This window comes from Furipterus horrens, unplaced genomic scaffold (genome assembly GCF_987537825.1).
Source record: "Furipterus horrens unplaced genomic scaffold, mFurHor1.1.pri manual_scaffold_6, whole genome shotgun sequence".
In the NCBI taxonomy this organism is placed as follows: Eukaryota; Metazoa; Chordata; class Mammalia; order Chiroptera; family Furipteridae; genus Furipterus; species Furipterus horrens.
In genome coordinates, this window is record NW_028327176.1 from 51575121 (window position 1) to 51597492 (window position 22372).

The following is a 22372-nucleotide window of genomic DNA, read 5'->3' on the forward strand; positions in this document are numbered from 1 at the left end:
ATAAAGATGTAGCATCATAACTTAAACTGAAGACAATATAAATATCCAATGTGGGATGCTTAATTCAATCACATGTGTCCATTTTAAAGGACCATCATGACATTTTAAAAGGATAAAATTTAAGACTTTCTAGCAACATGGAAAAATGCACAACTCTAAGCCTTGAGTTGAAAAAGCAGGAATCAAATATTTGACTCACCATGACTAATTGAATAAAAATATTAGTGCACTTGGACAAAGGCTAAAAGCAGAGTGCAAACATAACAGGGGCATTTCTGTGGTACTCTGGCCATGAACGGTTTGCCTCCTACATTTCCCAAATGTTTCAAATGTCAAAAGACAAACCAGAGAATAACTAAACAAAGATCACTGGGCAGAGGCAGAAAAAAAGAGTTCAGGAACCTGGGTTCTTCTTTAGATGGATTATTAGATGTGCTAGTTTTGAATTCTTGGGTTGTTCTGCAGACTGTTTTCTAGCACCCTTGCCCACACTGAATGTCTGAACAGGGAGATGGGAGGGGGCCAGCCCTGGGCCAGCAGGGGCAGGAGAGGGTGTGAAAGTAGGGGGAATAGCTCCCTCAAGCCTGCAGTTAAGATCTTCCAGGAACATGATTTTGGCCCCTGGAACGAAGGGCAGAGATTGCTCAGGGGACAGCTGGGTGCCAGCTCAGCAGGTAGGAGCCCCAGAGGGAAGCTTAGCGCGCAGGCTCCACAAACCAGACAAGATCTGCTCCCTGCCCATCCCCCACATGCCATCGCACCCCAAAAGGATGAGGGGACAGGACTCACCACTCAATGTGGATGTAGTGTTCTCCAGGGCTTGACACACAGCCAACAAAAGACCTGAGGAGGGAAGAAGAGAGAAAGGTAAGAGTCAGCTCAGCAGCACCTGACTTTCGGGATTTGAGGGCAGGCCTCTGGAAAGGTAGTTTCACAAGGTGGCCTACAGGCGGGCTTGGCTTCATAATTTGGGAGGCTCAGTGCAAAATGAAAATGCAGGGCCCTTTGTTCAAAGAGCAGGAAAATAGTGCCATTAATGCTCTTACATTTAAAGCTTTTTCTTTTCTTCCAGGGTCTCTCTCTCCACCTGTCATGATGTTTCTTGTTTTTGTTTTTTTAAAATACAGTCTAAATATTTTTATTGGGGTAAAATAGATATAAAATTTACTATTTTAACCATTTTAAATGTAGAGTTCAGTGGCACTAAGTACATTCACGTTGTTGTACATTCCATGATGTTTCGTACTTGCTATTTATGTCACTTCTCTCTTTCAAGTATGAGGATAATTGCAAGAGAACAGAGCCCCTCATAAGCACAGGAGGCCCCAGCGACGAAGTGTGCAAGTGCACACGAGACCACTGACTGCCGGTTCCCCTCCAGCCAGAAGCTGGATGGATATACCATGACCCAGCTAGAGGCGGGAAAGTCTAGTCAGATATTTCCTCTTTCTAGGGACCAGGTCCCCCAACCAGAGGCCAACAGGTGACCCCCAAAGATATTACAACCTTTGCATTAGGATGTACTAGGTACCTGAATCAGGGGAAGAGGAGAGGCTCATGCCTACCTCGTCACCCACTGAACATGCTGCAGTGCTGTCATCCAGCATGCGGACAGCTGTCACCAAGCCCTGTCCCAAGATGCCGTGGGGTGCATGCACTGAACCTCTATCTTTTATGTGTCCAGGTCCTACCCAGGGGAGGCAGGAGGTAGTCACAGTAGGTGGGATCACGTGCCCCCGTGCACACTCCATTGTCCCATTGCACTTCGCTTATAAGACACAAATTTAAAGATAAACTTAAGAATTTCAAGATTGAAACCACAGCATTATAACCCCATACTTAGGGCCCACCAGAGCGTGAGACTCTGAGGCCACACAAGTCGCACGCCCATGAAGCCGCTCCTGCCAACAGTTGACCTTATGTGCCCTGATGTTACAGTAGCGGAGGTTTCTGGAAACACTGCTGCAAATTTCCAATGAAAAAGGAACTTCTTATGAGTTATGCAACCAGCATGAACTAAGTTACAATGACTTCCTAAAACTGAAATGCAAAAGATGCCATGGTGGCCATGCAGAGTCTAGGGATTAGCCCAGGAGGCAGAGGAATCAAGTCATACAGAAAACAAGCACAGTTCTTTGCTGTGACCCCTCCACTGCACAGGACCAGGGTAAATCCCATGGGCCAGGCAGGTCGAGGGGGCTCCTTTCCCCTGCAGTCAGCATGTAGACAAAGGAGCCCTTGACTCTCAGTGGAGAAACACATTTAGAAGAGAGCAATCATGCTCACAACTTTTCTTCAGGCCTTTGAAATGACAAACATCACACAAGCTTTAGAGCACATTTGCAGGAGGCCTGGCATGGATTTCCTAAAGGCTCCTACAGAGTCCTGGACCAGATATTTGGGGTGGGACAGGAGGTAGGAGGCAAGAAGAGATAATTAGTAAAATTACCATGTCTTCCCTGTGCAATTCTTTTTTGCTGCCCAGTAGACACTAATTTTGAAAGCATGACTTTTAGGGTTCCCCTGGACATAGGTAAAAGGCTGAGTCTGTAATCCACACACCAAGTGTTAAAGGAAGGCTTTCCCGCCAAAGCCAGGGGAAGTCTTAGTGCACCTGTCACACTGGCTTTGCTGGCACCACCACAAACCACTCAGGGCCAAAGTCAGCCAGTGACCTGTAGTAACATAACAGCAAGCGGATGCTTTGCATACCTTTCTGCAAGAAGTGCCACTGGCCAGTCACAAACTGTCCCTGAATGATTGAATGATCTTGTCACTTCCCTCCCTGGCCCCGTGTCCCCTAAGTTAAGGGAAAGTACAGTTCCTGGGCTCCATGTCCACCTCTGCTTAAGCAAAACCATGACAAGAAAGCAAATCTCGTCCACCTGCAGCCAGGACAGAGCAGAGACAATCACTAGCCCTTCAGGGCACGTGGAAGGGCTGCTCCTTCTGTTTCTCCTATGTGAGTTAACATAAAGGTGTTTGGGCAACTCATCAGTTTGCAAAACCACCACGTTCCACAGATGAAAGACACTGCTTTATTCATAATCTGAGAAATATGAGAAGAATAGTTTCTTTCTATACCCTGTTGCACTTGTGGAAAACAACTTAATGCTCTGGGCTTCTCTGTACTATCTCGATTCAGGCACAACTGCAGTTGAGGCTGTGTGATGAAAGGTGAGGAGGCTTCTCCTTTCCCTTTTCTCTGTGGTGAGCTCCTTAAGAGGGTCCCAGGCAAAAAAACTAGGGGTCACTTGTTTGACTTCTCAGGTGGCTGGGTACTACTTAGTGGGCATGTCCTAGTTCCTGGCCTACCACTTTTACATGTGTTGTCTTATGGGGTCCTCAGAATAACCCATAATATAGGCACCCCCCCAGCCTCCAGCCTTCTGGTCCAGTCTATGGAAACACATGGTTTTACAGATGAGGAAACTGAGGCTGAGAGAGGTTAAGAAATGTGCCCAAGCTCCTGCAGCCAAAGTCAAACTAAGTCTGCCCAACTCCTATTACCACACTACACAATAGTCTTCCTGACCACAGCAACGTATTGGTGTGTAATCACCAATTATAACCTCTAAAAGGAGTCCAACTCATTCAGTAGATCTAGCAGCAAGGCTCTATCCCTCTCTTCCAGAGGCCACATCTGTTGCCTCGTGGTAATTTCTACTACCTCCACCCCCCACCCCCCCACCCCCCGCCACACACACACCCAACTATGAACAAGGTTTCCTGAGAGGCCAGGGTATGAACATCCATACCCCTGCCTGCCAGTCTGTGTAAGCCCAGATGTCCAGACTGCTGACCCCCCTGGTCATGCTAGGAAAGCTGGGCTCTGTGAAGGCCTTCCAGAAACATGCAGCTTCAGCAGCCTCCGAGGCTCATCAGAAACACAGGAAATCCTTCCCTGGAGCACCTGTGTGGGGACAACACAGCCCTGGGACAGCTGCCACACCCAGTGACTCCAGGCAGACAACACACAGTTCAGATGGCGGCTTGTGGCCTGAAGCCACAGGCTCCTCTTGCCTGAGTTTCAAAGCTGGACCTTGCCTGCCACAGGCCACCCAGCCAGCCTCTTTCTGGGGCAGGAATTCCTTTCAAGTGGCTGCTGCCAGCATCCCATTTCTGTTTAAAAAGTTCCAAAGAGGGGAATCCCTGGATTATGGACTTCAAAAAAAAAAGTAGTGAGGGGGAAAAACCACATACAAGGGAAGAGAACTTGTATGAAAGGTTGATCAGCCCCATCCCACATAGAGTGGGGACCCAGGCCTGCCCCCAAGGAAGGACAAGGGTGGCAGTGCCTCTAACTCAGCTGTGAGAAAGGCAAAAATAATTTCCTGCAAGAAGAATGTCAGGGAGGCTAGGCTATTAATCTCCTGAGTACATGTAATAGAGCCATGGTGAAGCCCATTCCCAGGTGTGTCAATGGGAAGTGCTGTTGAGAGGTACTGGGCCCCCATGTGCCCTGGACCACAGAGCAGGGAGCTCCCCCCAGCCCCTCCATGCAGCCACTCACTCATGCACAGGATTGGGACCTGGGCTGTGCCTTCAGCATGGGACACCCAGCATCCTACCTCCTCGTCAGCCTGGTGGCCATCTTCTCTGTGGACACTCAGCTCTGGTGCCCAGTCAGCCCAGCAGTCGACCATGCCTGGCTCTGGCCTCTGTCACAGCCAGTGTTTGCTTCCTGGCTCTTAGCTTCTCCACTGTGCTGATCAGCTGTGCCCTGAGAAAGTCAAGAGCTCCACATCTCATCTGTTTTGGGGTCCCCTAAGCCAGGCTTTCTATATAGGGGGTGAAGGGTAAGGTTTTGGTGTCAGGGAGACACGGGGAGAATGGAGAGAGGTTGCAGCAGGTCCTTTTGCATGAAGGATGCCCTGAATTTGGAGAGGTAGTTAGGAAAGGCATATGGGTAAAGAACTATGCAGGAGTCAGGCAAGAGAGAGCAGTGTGGGTGTTTGGAGGGTAGCCGGGATCTCCCCCTTCCTCTCCTATGCTGCTCTGAAGTCATGAAGGACAGAGCCAGGAGCTCAGGAAGTGGCAGGTGGCCTCTAGAAGATGAGAATCCTGCAGCTCAGCAAGAGGTCCACAGGGGACACCCATGGAACAGCCATATGGGCACAAACATGTGTGTGAATGGATCACATGGAACCCAGGACCTGCTGGTATATGTTCTAAGGCCTCTTTCCTTATGAATTATATCCCAATATTAAATTTTATTTGCAAACAAGGCCAGATTTTAACTGTGTAGCAGAAACTGCAACATTGTATGACTATCAGTATATTAATTTTTTTATTTAATCTTTATTGTATTATTTCCATTACCATTTAGCCTCCTTATACTCACCTCCCCCAAGCAATCAGTATTTTTAACACATTGCGTACAGGTGGCGAGAATTCTCATCATTTCTAAAAGGCATTTAAATTCCCCGGTACCCAACATGTTAACTGCAAGAGGTTTTGATAGCCAGGTGAGATGCTGGTTGCAGGATAAGAACTGATTAGGAAGAAAGAAAAAGAGATTGCACCTCAGGGAGGGGCACGTAAGAGGCTGGAAAGACCAGGGGAGCAGAGCCTGCCCCCATGACAATACCCACTAATGCTGTGGCCAAAAGCAGCCACGGCATCTGCCATCGGCCCAGTGCAGGGAGGCCAGCTCTCAGAGGGGCCATGGTTTCTCTTGAAGGAGGAGGTGACAGTCCACATTTGCTCTGCTCACAGACTCCGGTGACACTCACTTCAGAGAACGTCAGGTGAAGCTGCAGAGGAACTGGCCAAACGGGATTAGGAAAACTCTGGGGATGGCAAGGAAAGTTCAGAAGCATGTGACCCAGGAATGAGTCACCTTGGGCAGATGGGCTCATTGGACAGAGGGCTCTTTCTTTTGCCATCCTGGCAACTGGAACACTGCTTTCAAAACACAGGTCGGACCCTGCTACCCAAGGAGGGAGTCTTATCAAGACATTATTAGAAAAGATTAGTGTCATGTTTCAGGTGGCAGGTCCTGACGCAGGGAGCAAAGAAAACAACTATGCAGGGAGGGAGCAGCTTTTAGTTCCAAACCCACACAAGTGACGTCCTGACTGCTGCACCCACACAGCTGTGACATGGGACACGCTAACCAGGAAGATGTTTCTATGCCAGCGGTGGGCGGTAGAGTGAAGACCACTGGAGCCTGACTGGTGTTCTGAGCTATCTCCTCATATTGTTCAGTAATAGGATTGTCATTGTGGCTGATGGCATTATTAGTATTAATAGCAGCAACATTTGCTTGATACTTACTTACTTCATGCCCAGCACCATCTCATTCAATACTCAAAGCAAGTCCTAGGACATAGGTATTATTATGCTCCCATTTTAGTGGTAAGAAAGTGGAGGTACAGAAGGTGAACTGGCCCAAGGTCACCCAGCTTGTAAGTGACAGACATTTGTAGGCTTATATTACTGGGTCCAGTTTGCCTCGCTTTATTTCTGCTTACCCTGTGAAATAGTCAAAGAACACAGAAATGCTGGAAAAGACCACCTCCTCCTCTTCTCTCCTGGATAAAATCCAACTATGTTCTGTGATATGGGGAAAACAGTTAATGGGAAGCCCAGAGACTCGGATCATCCATGAATGGTGTCATCTTCAGCAAGTCACTGCACGTCTCTCACTCTATGGTTATCTTTTCCTTTTTTAAGATTCTATTTATTTATTTTTAGGGAGAGGGGAAAGGAGGGAGAAAGAGAGGGAGAGAAACATCAATGTGTGGCTGCCTCTCGTGTGCCCCCAACTGACGACCTGACCTGCAACCCAGGCATGTGCTCTGACTGGGAATTGAACAGGTGACCATCTTCCTTAACCATCTAGCACATGGAGCACCATCAAGGGACACTGGCCTCCTTCCAATGCTGTGTAGGTGGACCCATTGCCTTGAATGAGGATCAGGTGATATGAAGGCTGTGTGTCTCAATGAGTGTGTGTGGTTTGTGGTAATTTTGCCTTTCAATTTAACATGGCATTTATATCAACTATCAGGAGAGATGGAGGAGATTCTAAATCTGAACCTAAAAGTGAACTATGTTCCATCTCTATGTTTTCCACACAGTCTTCCAATTTTAGTATAGGTGCTGCCTAAGCAAGCACAGCGCAGTCTTGATTTTGGCTAGGTAGGATATTGCAAGCTCACCATCCATGAGGGAATGCACTTGGGTCAGTGCCCTTCCTAATGGGGTGGCCATAGGCAGCAAAGTCCACCCTGATGAGGTTAAGGCAATATCTCATAATTATGATGTCATGGAAAATAAGCCAGTGCTACCTGAATGTTCATAGGTATTTTCCATCGCCATCTCAATACATCTGTGGCTAGGAAAAACCAAAGTATTCAGTCTGAACCTTTAGCATCAGGAAGGTGGAAGAAATAAGCAGATGGGTGCTTACACTGCAACCCTCTACCATTTTCTAATTCTGACTCAGGGTCTGTTATAGAGCAGAAAGGAGCCTGGAAATCAGACCTGGGTTCACATCCTGACTCTGCCACTCCTTACTTGTGAGAGCTTGGCTTATGTTATTAGTCTTACTCAACTCGGTGTCCTCATCCATAAATAAGGATGACACCTCCTCACACAGCTACTGCAAGGAGGAAAGGAAATGAAACGGAGTACACAAAGTCATGGAAAATGGAATCTTCCATATTACAGCAAAGGCAGATGAGTATGAGGCACCAAGGGTGGCACCCGGATCATACAGCCCCGCAGACACTGCCTCTGCTTCCAGGCCCCAAGCACCATCTCCAACCCTGACCCCTCTCCAGAAGCCTGTGCCTCAAACCATGTGTTCAAAAATGACTTCATCTGGTCTCATCCCCTGACCTGTTCTACCTCCTCCTCTTTGCTTCTGGGTGGGGCTGGAGGCCTGACAGCCATGGTCCACCCTTCCCTCTCCTTTACCTGCTCTCCAAGCCAAGGCCTCCTACACCTCCCGCCTCCACATTGTCCATCTCATCCATCCCCAGCACCCCTGCTGCCACTGCCCCAGTTCAGGCCCCATCATCTCTCCCAGGCTGTCACATAGTTGCCTGCCTAACAGGTTCTCCTGCCAACAGCTTTTTAACCTTTGCTCCTGCTGCTAGAGGGACCTTCCTGAAGCACTTGCTGGACCATAGCACTCCTTTCCTCTAAAGTCACCGTGCACAGAACCCAGTGCAAAGTCCCGAGCAGAGATATACGGTGCAGGGCCTGATCCTAAAACCCATTTCCACCTGCTCTTCCCATCCACTCACATCAGGTACTGTCCCCTTTCCCTGCATATGACTTGCCCTCACTCAGAGCTCAGTGCCTTGGGCTCACATCACTAGGGACCTGACTCGAGTCCTTGCAGCTGTGTGATATTTGCTTCCGCTATCCTTCATTGTAAAATGAGATAAAGATCTCCATCTCCTGCACGGGGTTATTGTAAAGATGAGATGAGGGGACACATGAGAAGCGTGTTGTATGTTGAGTGGCACATAAATGGTGGCTGCTATTACAGAGAGTTACCAAAATACAGAGTGGGTAAAAGTAGGTTTACAGTTTATTCTTGTGGTATTTATTTATTTATTAACTATTGTAGTGTTACTTGTATGATTTGTCATTTTCCATCAGAACAACTGTAAACCTACTGTTGTATGATTTGTCACTTTCCATCAGAACTGTAAACCTACTGTTGCCCACCCCTGTATTATGTTGTCTCTCAAGTGGGCAGGCCCCTTCCTCTGCCCATGGAAATCAGATTTGCTTCTCAAAGCTTCACTCAAATGTCAGAAATAATCATTTCCTCAGAGCAGTCTTATTTGATTCTGCTTTGTAGTTTGAAAGTTTTCACGTCTTATCTGTCTTACTTTACCCTGTAGTGTGGTCAGGAACTGTACCCAACTCACATCTACCCCGCCGCCCGGCATAGTGCCTCACACCTAGTTAGGTTTTTGATGCACTGAACTGGATTTCACTAGGACGTTACAGAGTTGGAGGGAGATGAGTACTGAGAGTGTGCACATGAGGAGTGGACAAACCAGCTGATCCTCAGGAATTCCTTCCTCATGTCTATCCTAGATGCCCTCAGCTATAAGCTCCAAGCCTTGGTTCTTACTCTGATTGCAGAACAAGAACACTTGAAACCTTGCATTTATTTATTCAACAGGTGCTTACTTTGTACCCGCTACAGGGAAGACACAGTTCTAGGTGCTGCCGAGATAGTGAAGGATTAGAAGTTCCTTCTCTCACAGTGTCTACAATGTACCTGTCCTATAGAAAATAATTCTCCCAGCTCCTGGAAACCATTTACACTGAACTCCATTATAAACAACGGCTGCATCACCATTCAGATGGGTGGTGAGTTAAAATGTGTCTTCAATGTCAACAATGATGTTAGCTAACTAGTCTCACTAGAATTGTGGGGAAGTGTCCTTCTGAGCCTGGAGTGTGTGTCTGCTGAACTGGAATGCCAAGATGATCCTGAGTTGTTTAGTTACAGATAAAATGACCCCTAAAACGTTTTGTTTGCAGATCCTTAACTCATTTCGTAGGCCTTCTGAAAACTTTATGAGTAAATGGGAAGACTGACACCTGGGAACCCCAGGAGAAGACGACAGGATGTGATAGGAGGAGAGCGCATTGAATGGCTGGAGCTGCAGGTTGGCCAGGGTTTGCTGAGCCCTACACATCTACATACGCTCTCTCATTCTTTCTCTCCTAGAAAACCCTCCTGCTGCCCTGACCTCACTTCTGTCCAGCCTTCCAGGCCCAGTTCAACCCTCCTGACCACTCCAGCAGGTAGAAGTCTCGCCTTTTATCTCCTGACACCTGTCAGCACCAGGCAGGTGCATAGCCCACTTAAGTCGCTCACGTGGGTCTCCCCTGTCCCTCTCAGCCCAGAGCTCATTCCCCACCATCTCTGATTCAGGAGAACTGATTACTATCTTCCCCTCCCTACTTCATGGGGAAAATCAGAATATCTGCAAAATGCTTTGAGTTCTTTAGAGTCGAGGGCTCACACCACATGCACAGGCATCAGAGAAGTAATGCAGCCATAAAAGAAGATGACATGTGATCTTACTGACTTCTGGGAAAGTGAGCAAAAATAAATGACTAGACAAAAAAGCCTTAGAGACCCTTGCAGGAGGAGGTGGGTGCTGCCTCATTAAAATACCTTTGTTTCTAAGGACCAGGAGTTGATCCAATACATATCTCTACACTCTCTCCAACTCACCACCCACTTCAAAACCTTAGAGAACAATGGTATCTACTTATCTGGTGGTCTGAGAGGACTCCTGCAACTAATGCATATATCATACAAGGGCAAAACATCTCTACCAAACAATCAGTTAGCCAGGATGCACTGAGCATCCTGGGTGAGGAAGGCCTGGTGATTGATCCCATTCACCCAGATCTATGCTATACTCTTTGTTGTTAGGAGGCAGCTAACAACAGATCTTCAGCAGAGTTCAACAAAGCCTTACCAAAGACCTGGGCCAAGGGCTGGGCACCGAGTCAAACTTCCTCTTCCGCAAGGCCTGCTCCTGTGCTGGCTGGCTGAGGGCCCCCGTTCAGGGGATGCAGAGCAGCAGGGCAAGTGTCCCAGGCTAGCTGGAGTTCCCTGGCCACTGAATCACCAACAGGCTCAACCAGAGCTGAGCTCTGAGGTTGCAAGAAGCCATGCCAAGCTGACTGACAGAGTTGAGGCATCAAGGTGACTGCAAAAGGGACTATGCTTGACATTCCCAGGGTCCCAGAGGAAAGACAGGGTGAGACGTGTACTAAAGACACAGTGGCTCCATCTGCAGGGCCCAGTGCTCTCAGCATTGTGAACCAGCTGAGCAGAGACCTGGCTGTCAGGAAATTTAGGAATCAAATGCCAGCTCTGGAGGGGTCCACTGGATGATACAAGCCCTCTCCCACTCCATGGAGACCCACTGGCCCCATCTCAGCTTCCCTTGGCCTCGTGGACCTCAGAATTGCCATCTTCTGGGCCAAGAGTCAGCAGGGGCTTTGTCTGCGTGGACTTCAGACCAGCAGTTAGCTTCTCAGCAGAACCAACCAAGCCGGGCCAATCCTTCAGCTCTGTCAAAGCCATATGTAAACATCACTTACTGCAAGTGGCTTGGAAGTAAGCTATGAGTGGGGAGGAGGTAAAAAATAAGCAGTCATTGGCCTCCGCCCCACTTCTTCCATGTGAATAGTATGGTGACGACAAACTCACCACTTTCCACCATTTCACTCAGGTCAGCCCCAGAACCACCCTGCAGAAGGCACTGTGAAGTTTGGGGTTTGGGCCAAGATAAATAACTGTGTGACTTGGCAGAATTTAAGATCAATGTGGCATCAGCCCTGGGGGTGGGGTGGGGCAGGGCGGGCTTAAGGGACAGTGTTGTACCAATACTAATCACCACTGTCAGACTTCCATTGTGTTCTGTGTTCTCAGGGATGGCCATAGAATACCCCTGTGGGGAACTCATTGGACCAGTTAAGGGCCACGGGCTGAGAAGAAGGGTTCAGAGAGGAGACAAATCTCCAGAACTATAGATTTTCAGAGTTAAAGGGAAAACACCATGAATTTCTTCTAACCCCGCATTTCTCAATCCACATCACGCTGCAGACAGTGACAATGTCTTTGTTTCCCTTGGGCCCTGAAAGTGAGGGGCAGCTCTAGGAGGAGAGAGTAGGTGAGAAAGGGCCTGAGTGACAAGTGCAGGTTGCAGCTCCTGAAAGGAGCCTGGATGAGGAGCGGGCAGGAAGCACTCAGACTGAGCTCATTTCACTGGGACACCCTGCCCAGACCACCCGCAACCCAGGGGTTCTCTCTGCTGGCACTGCCTCCTAGGGGGCATCCGGAAACTGGTGGTCACAATGAGTTGGGGGTACTCCTGGTATTTAGTGTGTGGGAGATGGGATGCCAACTTGCTGTAATGCCCAGGACTTTGTCCTGCATGAAATGCTCATAGTGCACTCTGTCGAAAAATTCTGGGCCCCAACAGGGAGTGTCCCTTCAACCATAGGTCATTCAGCATCCAAGCAAATGGGCAGAAGCAGCCAACACTCAGGAGAAATGGAACAAGCTGGCAGTCACATGGACAGACAGGGCTGCTCATTAGAGCCTTGCAGATGGTTTCAGGGAAGCTTGCAGAGTAACCATGGTGATCAGCCTGCCCTCAGTTAACTGGGTGCTCTCTTTGCCATTCAGAAATTCCCTCTCTTCTCATGTTCATCTGCCTGTCTCTATATTAACCCAGAGTATTTGGGTTGCACAATACGAAGTCTACCTACAAAGAAACAAGACTGACAAGCCATAAACAAACCCAATCCCAGTGTTTTATGGTCATGGGGTTCCAGAAAGACTTCCAAGAGCCTCAAGAGTGTGTGTGTGTGGGGGGGGGCACTGACAGGAGAGGTGATGCTTTCAACTCTCTCTGGGTCCACTGCCCTATTTTAGGACCCCTGACGTGTTTCCCTTGGGGCAACGTGAGTTCTGGCCACACACAGCAAAGCTGTTCGTAAAATGCCCCCAAAGCACTTAGTCATATGGAAAGAGTCTCGTTTGCTGACTGAGACAAAACAGTAAGGAATGAGGCATGCCTGTTCCCACAGTTCTGAGGCAGAGAGCATCATATACCTTTTAGTGGTATCAACTTAGAGCATTTTAAAGAAAGACACAAACCTGGGGAAAACACAGTAGCTCTTCCAGGGAAGAATGGGAATAGGATCTCCCTCAACACCCCTGCTGTGGCCCTCTGCCCCTATTTACCTCTTTGACTTTTGGGGAGGACAGGTTAGAGATGAGAAGCAAAAGAGCAGAAAGAGCAGGCAAAAGGGACATTTTCTGCAAGGATGGTTCAGCGCTAGCAAGAATAGGAGGACGGTATAAAGAAGAATGTGGGTGGAAACCCTGTACGTTTAAGTGCCAAGTAGAAGTGCGGTGAGAAAAGGGTCTTAGGTTATTAATATTCAGTGTATTATTGAAGAATTGTCTAGAAAAATGAGACCCATCTCAATGAAAGTGGCATAGGAACCAAAATCAGCTGATAAAATGGCACAGCACTTCGGAGGACTGTTTGGCAGTTTCTTGCAGAACTAGACATAGTCTTACCATATGGTCCCACAATTGAGCTCCTTGATTTTATCCAAATGGTTGAAAACTTATGTCCACACAAAAACCTGCACACAAGTGTTTATAGCAGCTTTGTTCATAACTGCCCAAACTTGGAAGGAATCAAGGCATCCTTTAGTAGGTGAATGGAGAAACCGCGGTACATTCAGGCAGTGGAGTACTATGCAGCAGTGAAATGAGCTACCAAGCCATAACAAGACATGGAGAAACCTTAAATGCATATTACTAAGTGAGAGAAGCCAATAAGAAAAATGGGCTGAGACCATATGATTCCAAGTATATGACATTCTGGAAAAGGCAAAACTATGGAGACAGTAGAAAGATCAGTGGTTGTCAGGGGTTTGGAAAAAGGGAGGGAAGAGGAATTAAAAAAGGGAAACACAGGATAGCTGAGGCAGTGAAACTATTCTGTATGATGCTACAATGGTGAATACTGGTCATTCTACATTCATCAAAACTCATAGAATGCACAATACAAAACAATAAACCCTAATGTAAACTAGGGGCTTTAGTTTACATTTAACTTTAGTTAAAAACATTAACTTTAGTCAATAATAATGCACTAATAATGGCCCATCAATTGTTGCAAACATACCACACTAAGGCAAGGTGTTAATAATGAGGAAAATTGGGTGGGGTGAAGTAAGGAAATGTATGAGGACTGTGTACTTTCCACTAAATTTTTCTATAAACCCGAAGCTGTTAAAAAATACCTATTAAAAAAAAAAAAAAAAAAACCCAGCTAATCATAATTACAACAGTATAAAGCCCTATTATTTTCTCCACATTCTGAATTGTCTAGTCTTACTGCTTCTTTAAGAGCAAGTACAATGTCCTTCCCTAGGAAGGCCAAGCTGGCATGAACAGCTTGGGTTGGACTTTTCTGGAAATACAGAGGAGACACTGCGCAGCTTTTCACAGAGTCCCACGGCTCCAGGCACCATCGCTGCCCCATCAGCTCAGCAGAATGTAAAGACAGACCACAGAGCTCACTTCCTGGCCATCTTCTGCCATCACTGTGAGTTCTGGCCAGGTGAAAACTTAGAGGGCATGAAGCACACTTAGTTCTCCCCTGTTGTGAAATGGGTTGTAAGTCTCTGCTCACTGGACAGTGGCTCCCAGGAAGAGCAACGCCCAGCTTTGGCCATGTACCCTTTGCCTCCCTCTCAAATGGGGAGCACATCAAATGAGAGAAAGCAGAGTAGAGTCACAGGCCAAGAGAAGGCAGGGGAGGAACAAGAGAAATAATGGGTGAGGGGTCTTCAAGAGAAGTCTTCCCACAGAGAAGCTGACAGACATAGTCAGGAATCTAAACAGCCTTTGAAACAACCAAGGAAATCCAGTATCTCGGTTTCAAGGCAACAGTCTTTGCTTTGGTGGTCCCTAATGTAAAAGGGATGATGTTTCCTAGATGTGCTGTCTCTCAGCTAAGGACTAGCTATGAATACAATTTTCAATCTGGTGCCAGCCACGGTCAGCTGTGAGACTGAGGTAACAGGATGTAAGAGTTGCTAGCAAGATTGTTTCATCCAATTTCTTGACCTTCCAGCTGCATCGAAAAGTGAGCTCCCAAGTAGGTGTCAAGTATAGCCTCTGTCACAACAAAATGAAACTAGAGTTACAGAGAACTTTCTCATCCTCCTCTTCCTCTCTTTCCTTATACTTCAGGCAGGAAAGGAATAAGACAGCACTTGGGCCTTTTAAATATCCCACATCATCTTTCTATGAAAACCTATGAGCAAGGTACTGAAGTGAGCAGCTCACTCACACCCCATCCCCTGCACTGTTGCAACCTGACATTTTATTGTATGTTTATTTGTTTATTTTCTGCCTTCTTGGGATCAATTAGGGGTGCGGGAGAGAGGGTGTTTTTGATTCGGTGTATGCTCAGGGCCCAAACGGTGCCCTCCTGACACAGAGATAGCTCTCAACAATACTTGCTAAATGAATTCAGTTCCGTTTCAAGCCAAACCTGCCACACATTTCCACAAAGATGTCTAGAGAGTGTGGACCAAAGAAGACAATATTTGGACTCCTATTTGAGCACAAAAACTTTTTAAGGACTTTGTGGAATCCTGGTACTTTCATTCTGGAATAAGGCACCATGAAAACATGTCTGTGATAATACTTCTCCAAGAAATAATGCAGACACTGAAGGTGCATGTGTGTAGATCATTAGAGTCATTGTGGATGTCCTTTCTGAGCTGGTCGTATCTAACAGAGACCTGAATAAAATTAGGATCCAGTCCTGCAAATATATGGGGGAAGGACATCCAAAGTGAAAGAAACAGCAAGTGCAAAGGTCCTGTGGTGGGAGTGAACTTAGCCTGTTCAAGCAAGAACAAGAAGGTTGTCGCCGCCGCTGACATGAGCTCCACACAGTTCAACAAGGGGCCCTCCTACAGGCTTTTGGCCAAGGTCAAGAACCAGCTCCTATCCAAATATGACCCTCAGAAGGAGGAAGAACTCCACAGCTGGATCGAGGGACTCACGGGCCTGTCTATCGGTTCTGACTTCCAGAAGGGTCTGAAGGATGGGATTATCCTGTGCACACTCATGAATAAGCTGTAGCCTGGCTCTGTCCCTAAGATCAACCACTCCATGCAAAACTGGCACCAGCTAGAAAACTTCTCCAACTTCACCAAGGCCATGGTCAGCTATGGCATGAACTCTGTGGACCTGTTCGAGGCCAATGACCTTTTTGAGAGTGGAAACATGACACAGGTGCAGGTGTTTCTTCTGGCTCTGGCAGGAAAGGCCAAGACAAAGGGGCTGCAGAGTGGTGTGGACATCGGCATCAAGTACTCAGAAAAGCAGGAGCAGAACTTTGATGATGCTACCATGGAGGTGGGCCAGTGCGTCATTGGGCTCCAGATGGGCACCAACAAGTGTGCCAGCCAGTCAGGCATGATGGCTCCCGGGACCTGGCGGCACATCTATGACACCAAGTTGGGGATCGACAAGTGTGACAATTCCTCCATGTCTCTGCGGATGGGCTACACGCAGGGTGCCAACCAGAGTGGCCAGGTCTTTGGCTTGGGCCAGCAGATATATGACCCCAAGTACTGCCCACAAGGCCCAGTGGACGATGGGGCTCCAGGGTCAGCAGGTGACTACCAAAGCCCAGGGAAGGCCCCAGAATATCCCCCCTACTACCAAGAGGAGGCAGGCTACTGAGTCCCCCCTTGTGGGGTATCTCCCTACGTCATCACTCCATCTGGGGTTTTGGGTTTTTCTGTGTCTTCATATTATTCTTCTGTGTTCAAGTACTTCCAGCTGAGGGTCTGTGAAGGCCAGATCTAGATTTTTGTGGTATAAGGGGTCCCTGCCAGTGCACATCCAGGTAGCAAATTTCCCAGCAGGCTTTGGGCCAAGCTGTAGGGGGAAGAAGAAACCTGTGCAGGGTGGGAAACTGGCCTCAAATGGTTTCCGGTTGCTCTGCCCCTCTTCCCTTTTCTCTGCTGATCAGTTTGTGGTTTCTGTACCCACAAAATTTTCAGGCAGTTTTAACTAAACAAAAGTAATTTGGGGTGATGGGGTAGGGATGCTGGAGGGGGTGCTGCTGGGAAGGAAGTCCCCTAGGAGAGGGTCAGGCCACAGTCCCCAGATATTTTAGGCATCATGAGGAACTGGCTTTCCCCAGGACCCTCCCAGGGGCCCAGTGAGGAAACTGAGGCCTAGACAGGACAGTGGAGTTGTGAATGGTTGAGGCAAAGCCAGAACCTCCTTCTATAGTATTCCTTTCTCCCCCATGAAATACTGCACAGGGACCTAGAGCAGGAGGCCCTTCTGGGACCAATCCCACTCAGGAGCCCTGAGAACAAGAGATAATGTGAAATACCAACTGTGGACCAAAGGCAATAAAAACCTTTTAGCAAAAGGGAAAAAACAAAAAGGAACAAGAAGGCTGGTGTGGCTGGAGCAGGACAGTGTTGGGGAATGAGGCTGGAGAGATGCTAAGGCAGATAGAGTGGTAGGAGTCTGAATTTTATTATAAGCTGAGCAGCTACCAGAAGGTTTTGAGCAGAGGAGCAACAGCATATGACGTATGTGTTAGAAGCGGTCTTTTGGGGTACTGAGAACAGAAGAGGCCTTACCAGATGCAAAACTGGAAGCTGGAGAGTGAAGATGAGACTACTGCAGAAGTCCAGGTGAAAGGTGAGGGGTAGCAGGGAAGGATGTGAGAAGGGTCAGATGTAGAATATAATCAGAGTTGATAAGAGTCACTGAACTTGGGAGGACTGAATATGGGATGTATTCTTTGGTCCTGTTTCTTCAGGGACCTCCTCTCTTTACCTCGTCTTTATCTCTATGATGCCCCTGCCTTCTCTTCACCTAGGCCTTCTTCAACTCTCAAGGCCAGTTCAAACATTGATGTCTTCAAAAACCTTTCTTGACCACCCATCTTGCTCAAAAAATAAAAAAGCAAACAAATGAATAAACACACAAGAACATAGGCCTAAAGAAACCCATTAGCACGCTGAATGCCACAAGAGTCAAATCCACACAAGTCAATCTTATCTTGGTCCTGAGGTTCTCAAACTTCTCTAAAGAGCTTTTAGTATAATCCCTTCCAGGGTTTTCCCACTATCCCTGAGGTCCTCTGGATGCTACAAGCTAACATGAAGGTCCTGCCCCGGGTCATCTCCAAGTAGGTCCTAAGACTCTCAGTGTAAGGTAACCCCAGGCTTACCTGTGAGACACACATTTGATATCCAGGATAAGATAGCCTCCAGAGGGTGATGGTTGTACCCAGGGTTTTCTGTACCCCTCTACTACTGCCTATGGCTGGACTAATGTGTCAGGCTCAGAAGGGAAGGGCCAAGGGAAGGGCTGCCAAGGAGCAAAGTGAACAGACTCTGTCCTGACCTGTGACCAGAACTTGTGCAAGTTGCAAACATGCAGACCCAGTTTCTCTACGCTAAATGTCTTGCATCTGCAGCAACCTCTTAATGCCCCCTGTGGGCACAGCCCAGCTCTCTCCTTCCCTTCATATCCCCCACGGTGCCTGCGGGAGAGCACCGGACAGTGGCCTCACTGATGTGGGTGTAAAGACGCTAAGATGGCTGCTCAGCTGAAGCACTCAACATGCCACCCATCCTCTTGGAAAATGGACCCTTCCCTCTGAGACAGATAGAAGGCAGCATCCCTTCTGACCAGGGGGCAGCCGCAACACTCCTAGTTACTCAATAGCATTGCCACAGAGCTTCATCACCCAGCATTAGTTTCTTACTTTGGAGGGAGGCAAATGCCCGTGTCCTGAATGATGACAGGACATACCAGTCCACACCCCCATGGGCTCCTTGCCTTGCTGGGATGCTAATTGTGCCTAATACGACTCTATGGTACTTCTATGACTATGGTATCATGTTTATGGAACACTTTTTGAAAATCAAGGTAGTGTACTCAAAAGGACATGAAATGTAAGTAACATAAGTGGGACCTTCTTCAACCAATTCCTTGAAAACACATCTTTTTCTCATTTTTAAGAAAAAGTGTCCTACCATCAAAGATATTGCACATGTATCATTATCTCCACACTGAGCCCACAGCAGACATTACTAATTGATCAGAGCACCATTCCCACTGACACAGATGCAGCCTTCAATCCTTCTAAACAGCCACTCCCAAGTGACCACAGTTGGCCTAAAAAGTGGCACTATTTCTCATTTCTGCTTATAAAATATCTGTTGCTACGTCAGTGATGATGTGGAGATGAGATGGGGGAGGAGGAGAAGAAAGAGAAGAGAGAAGTGAAGAGAGACTCTGGGGGTAAATTATTTGTCATCAATAAAAATGTATTTGCCAACCATTTGCACTGTAGAAGTTGAGAATAGAGGAAGAAAAAGAAAAAGCCCATGAAGTAGGGAATGAAACCTGGAGAAGAAACACACACACACACTCTCACACACAATTACTCTCAATGGAGCAAGAGGTCATCCAGGAACACCCTTGGTATGATGACCATATCAAAGTGGATTGATTCTTTTTCCCCCAGCAGAAAGGAGGTAGAACCTAAGGATACCAATAGCTATTACTACCAATTTCTCTGCAGAAGGTTTTTATATAAACAAAGCCCTAGATTTTCAGAAAATTTCTGCCTGTGTAGCCTCTGAAAATAGCTAGCTCATCAGATGATAAATAGCCCAGGTGAAAACAATGACAACTATTTCTGAAAGAGGCTAGTGGAGAAAACCAAGAACAGCACATAAGTAGGTAGTTTAGAACAACCCAGATTTTGTTAATGCTTTCTATTGGGAGCCTAAACAAAAGTAAATGACTTTGCCTTCAAGGCCAAACAGTGAGGCCATTGCTCACTTTTGCTCTGCTCCCAGTGGAGTCAGATGGCATCACAGCCCCCTCGAGGGCATTCTTGGCTGAGCCAGGACCAGACTCTGGGGACATGGAACCCTCAGGGGTGAAGACCACCCACACAGGAGGGGTTACACTTTGCAACCTGACCCTCTCTCCCAATCACAAAGGCAGCTGGTACTTGCCTTGCTTAACAGTATATTCTTCATTTTATGGCATAACAAACATACCACCCCACCCCCACCCCGCACTCCCTGGGGTTCACTTCTCAAGGCTGGGATCTCAGATAAACTGTCCATCTGCAGGGCAGGCTTGTGGGAGCTCTCTGCAGAGGGTGGTGCCTCTCAGAAAGACAGACTTCATCCTTGGCCTAGGAAAAGAACCCTCTCCCAGCTTCAGGCAGTTCCTCTCAGAGGAGAAGGGAAAACAGCTGGAAAGTGCCATTCCATGATTAGTAGGTGAAGCCCATCTATGAGTGATTAAGCACATTTATTTTCTTTACTGCTGGGAAACAGCAGGCTCATTGCACCAAAATCTTTTCCTTGTGATCACTCACTGGCTTCTTGCAATTTTGGTTCCTTGGGTTCTGAGGTACAAGCTGAAAAGATGAAGAAATTTTGACCCAAAGGTACTGTTCTGTTCCAAAATGTTGAACCCTTCTCTTTTTTGTTTTTTTCTCCTGCTGAATGTTACAACTAAAAAGCATCAATCTGAGGAAGAAATGTCTGATGCTGGGTAACTAGAGATTAGGTGACGCACCTGAAGATCAAGGAAGCCTGTAGGGCAGTGTGGGGAAGCCATGGAAAATACAAGCCGGCCTCCTGCTCTAAGAACAACAGAATGCTTATAAGGAGCTACTATCTGTAGGTTTGTTTAAATCTCAGGAGGTAGTTTAGTTTCCTGGCTCCCTAAAACATCCGCATTTCCTTCCCCATGGGCCAACAGGATGGGTTTTTATATAACTACTAAGTAGTCAACTTTGGGTGGATGTTGGGGGTCCATCTACTTTAAGCACACCAGAGATATGAATGATTTGGATTTACAAACAAATTAAGGACAGATTGTTCTATAAAGGATTATCAAATAAGGTCCTTTAATTAATACATTGATTTTTTAAAACCCACATTTTTTTTTTACAGATGCTCATTCATTGCAAAAGAGGTTCATCCCACTGGCTGTTTCATGTGTTAGTAACACACTGTGCCAATGCGTACGACTCCTTTACCTTTGCCTGAGGGGGAAATGGCCTTTAATACATGTGGGTAGAATCCACACTGTGGCATTGCTCTTAACACCTGAGGATCCAGATATTAAACTCTCTGGTCAGAGGTGCAAAGGCTATCAAAACTGCTGCCAGCTGAAGGAAGAAAGTTCCCATGTGCAGATGAAACAATAAATGCTATTTTAATTCTGATCAGCTATTCCATAAAGTCGAAGGAAATACCTATGTTTTTCTTTGGGCACATGTCATTGCTAAAGTTGAGGGCCAAGAGTCTGACAGTAAGCCAGCTATTAGCAAAGTACTAACACAGGTTCTATCTTTAGTTGGACTTCGAAAAACTAAATGTGTTAAAGTAAAAGTGTTAAAGACTCTACCATCTTCCACTATTATTTGGGGGAAATGTCAACTGGGGAAGTGTAGGAATGGGGTGAGGAAGAGGTCAAGCCAGCACCTCCCACATGCTGTGACTACAGTTTCCATGTGCTGTGACTTTCAGACACATTAATGGAAGAGATGATCTTTTAAAATAACACCTTAAAAAAAACACCTTTAAAAAATTTATGGTAGAAATGCAAACAGGCCTCCATTAATGAACTTATTGTTAGAGGTTCTCTGGTCACAACAAAAAATGTCAGGTAGCACAACTCACATGATTATCTGTCTTCTGAACATCTGAACTCTTGACTACAGGAGAGAAAAAAAGAACTTGACCACACTTGTTTCTTTATGATACTTCACAGCATTGGGAAATGATAAAATTCTTTTCTAGCCAGCATGACACTTACCTGCATGGCAATTACTCTCAATATGGTAAATATTTAGGGGACCAGCTATCTGAAAATATGATTGCATTTAGCCTAATGTCTGCTACTAAATGGCACTGTCACACATGAATGACTCCAGACTCCTCAGCATCCAGAACCTTCCATGACTGATACAGAGAAGTAGAATAATGGGATGCCTAGGTCAGCAGGCAAGGATCCTGGGTTCAAATCTTATTTTGCCACTTGCTGACTGTGGGAGCTTGGGTGAGTTACTTTACATTTTTGTGCCTCAGTTTCTTCATCTGCAAAATGGGCATAATGATATCTCATAGGATTTCTAGATGGGTTAAAGGAGTTTCACACCACATAAAGCACCTAAAGAAATTACCATGTACAGGCACTGTTCTACGTGGAGGTCATTATGTCCTCAAAGAATGTTTTGTCTTGTCATACAAAGAACCCTTCTCTTGAGCCCAAGGTGCCCACTGTATATCTTACTGCATTGTAAAAATATTGTGCATCTGCTTCTGCTACAATCTACAAAAAATTCAGAAGCAGGAGGCAAGAGCTAGGTTATGGTCCTCTGCATTAATGTCACCAATCCTAGCAGAGGATCCAAACAATCCATGTATAAAATAAATAACCTCAACAAACAAATAAATAGTGTCCCTCACTTTGAGCTGATAAATCTTATCTTTGTTATTCATCCCTTTGGCTCTATAAAATGCAGCATTAAGTGAATAAAGTAGCTACCTCAGTGAATTAAGAACCATGTTACATTATGCCCAGTTCACAAAAAATCACAACTACTGTTTGATCACTTGGATATAGTCTACGTGGGATGACAGCAGAGATACTTCAAATGCCTCTGCTATTACTGTTAAAAGAAAAATGTCCTGCCTTTTATCTAAAATCAGAAAAATCCAATTTAGTTGAAAGGCCTGTTTTGTTTGTTTC

At 46.6% G+C, this 22372-nt stretch overlaps 1 protein-coding gene and 1 pseudogene across 2 annotated transcripts in view; one reads left to right on the plus strand and one right to left on the minus strand.

Moving 5' to 3' along the window:
• TGFA (transforming growth factor alpha) overlaps positions 1–22372 on the minus strand; it is a 97955-nt gene that overhangs the window by 59678 nt on the left and 15905 nt on the right. For both annotated transcript variants that reach the window (XM_090281490.1, XM_090281489.1), the window contains exon 2: positions 790–843. In XM_090281490.1, coding sequence (XP_090137616.1) covers positions 790–843 — 54 coding nt within the window. The remainder of the gene's footprint in view (positions 1–789; positions 844–22372) is intronic.
• On the plus strand, positions 15485–16294 carry LOC150006179 (calponin-2 pseudogene; annotated as a pseudogene).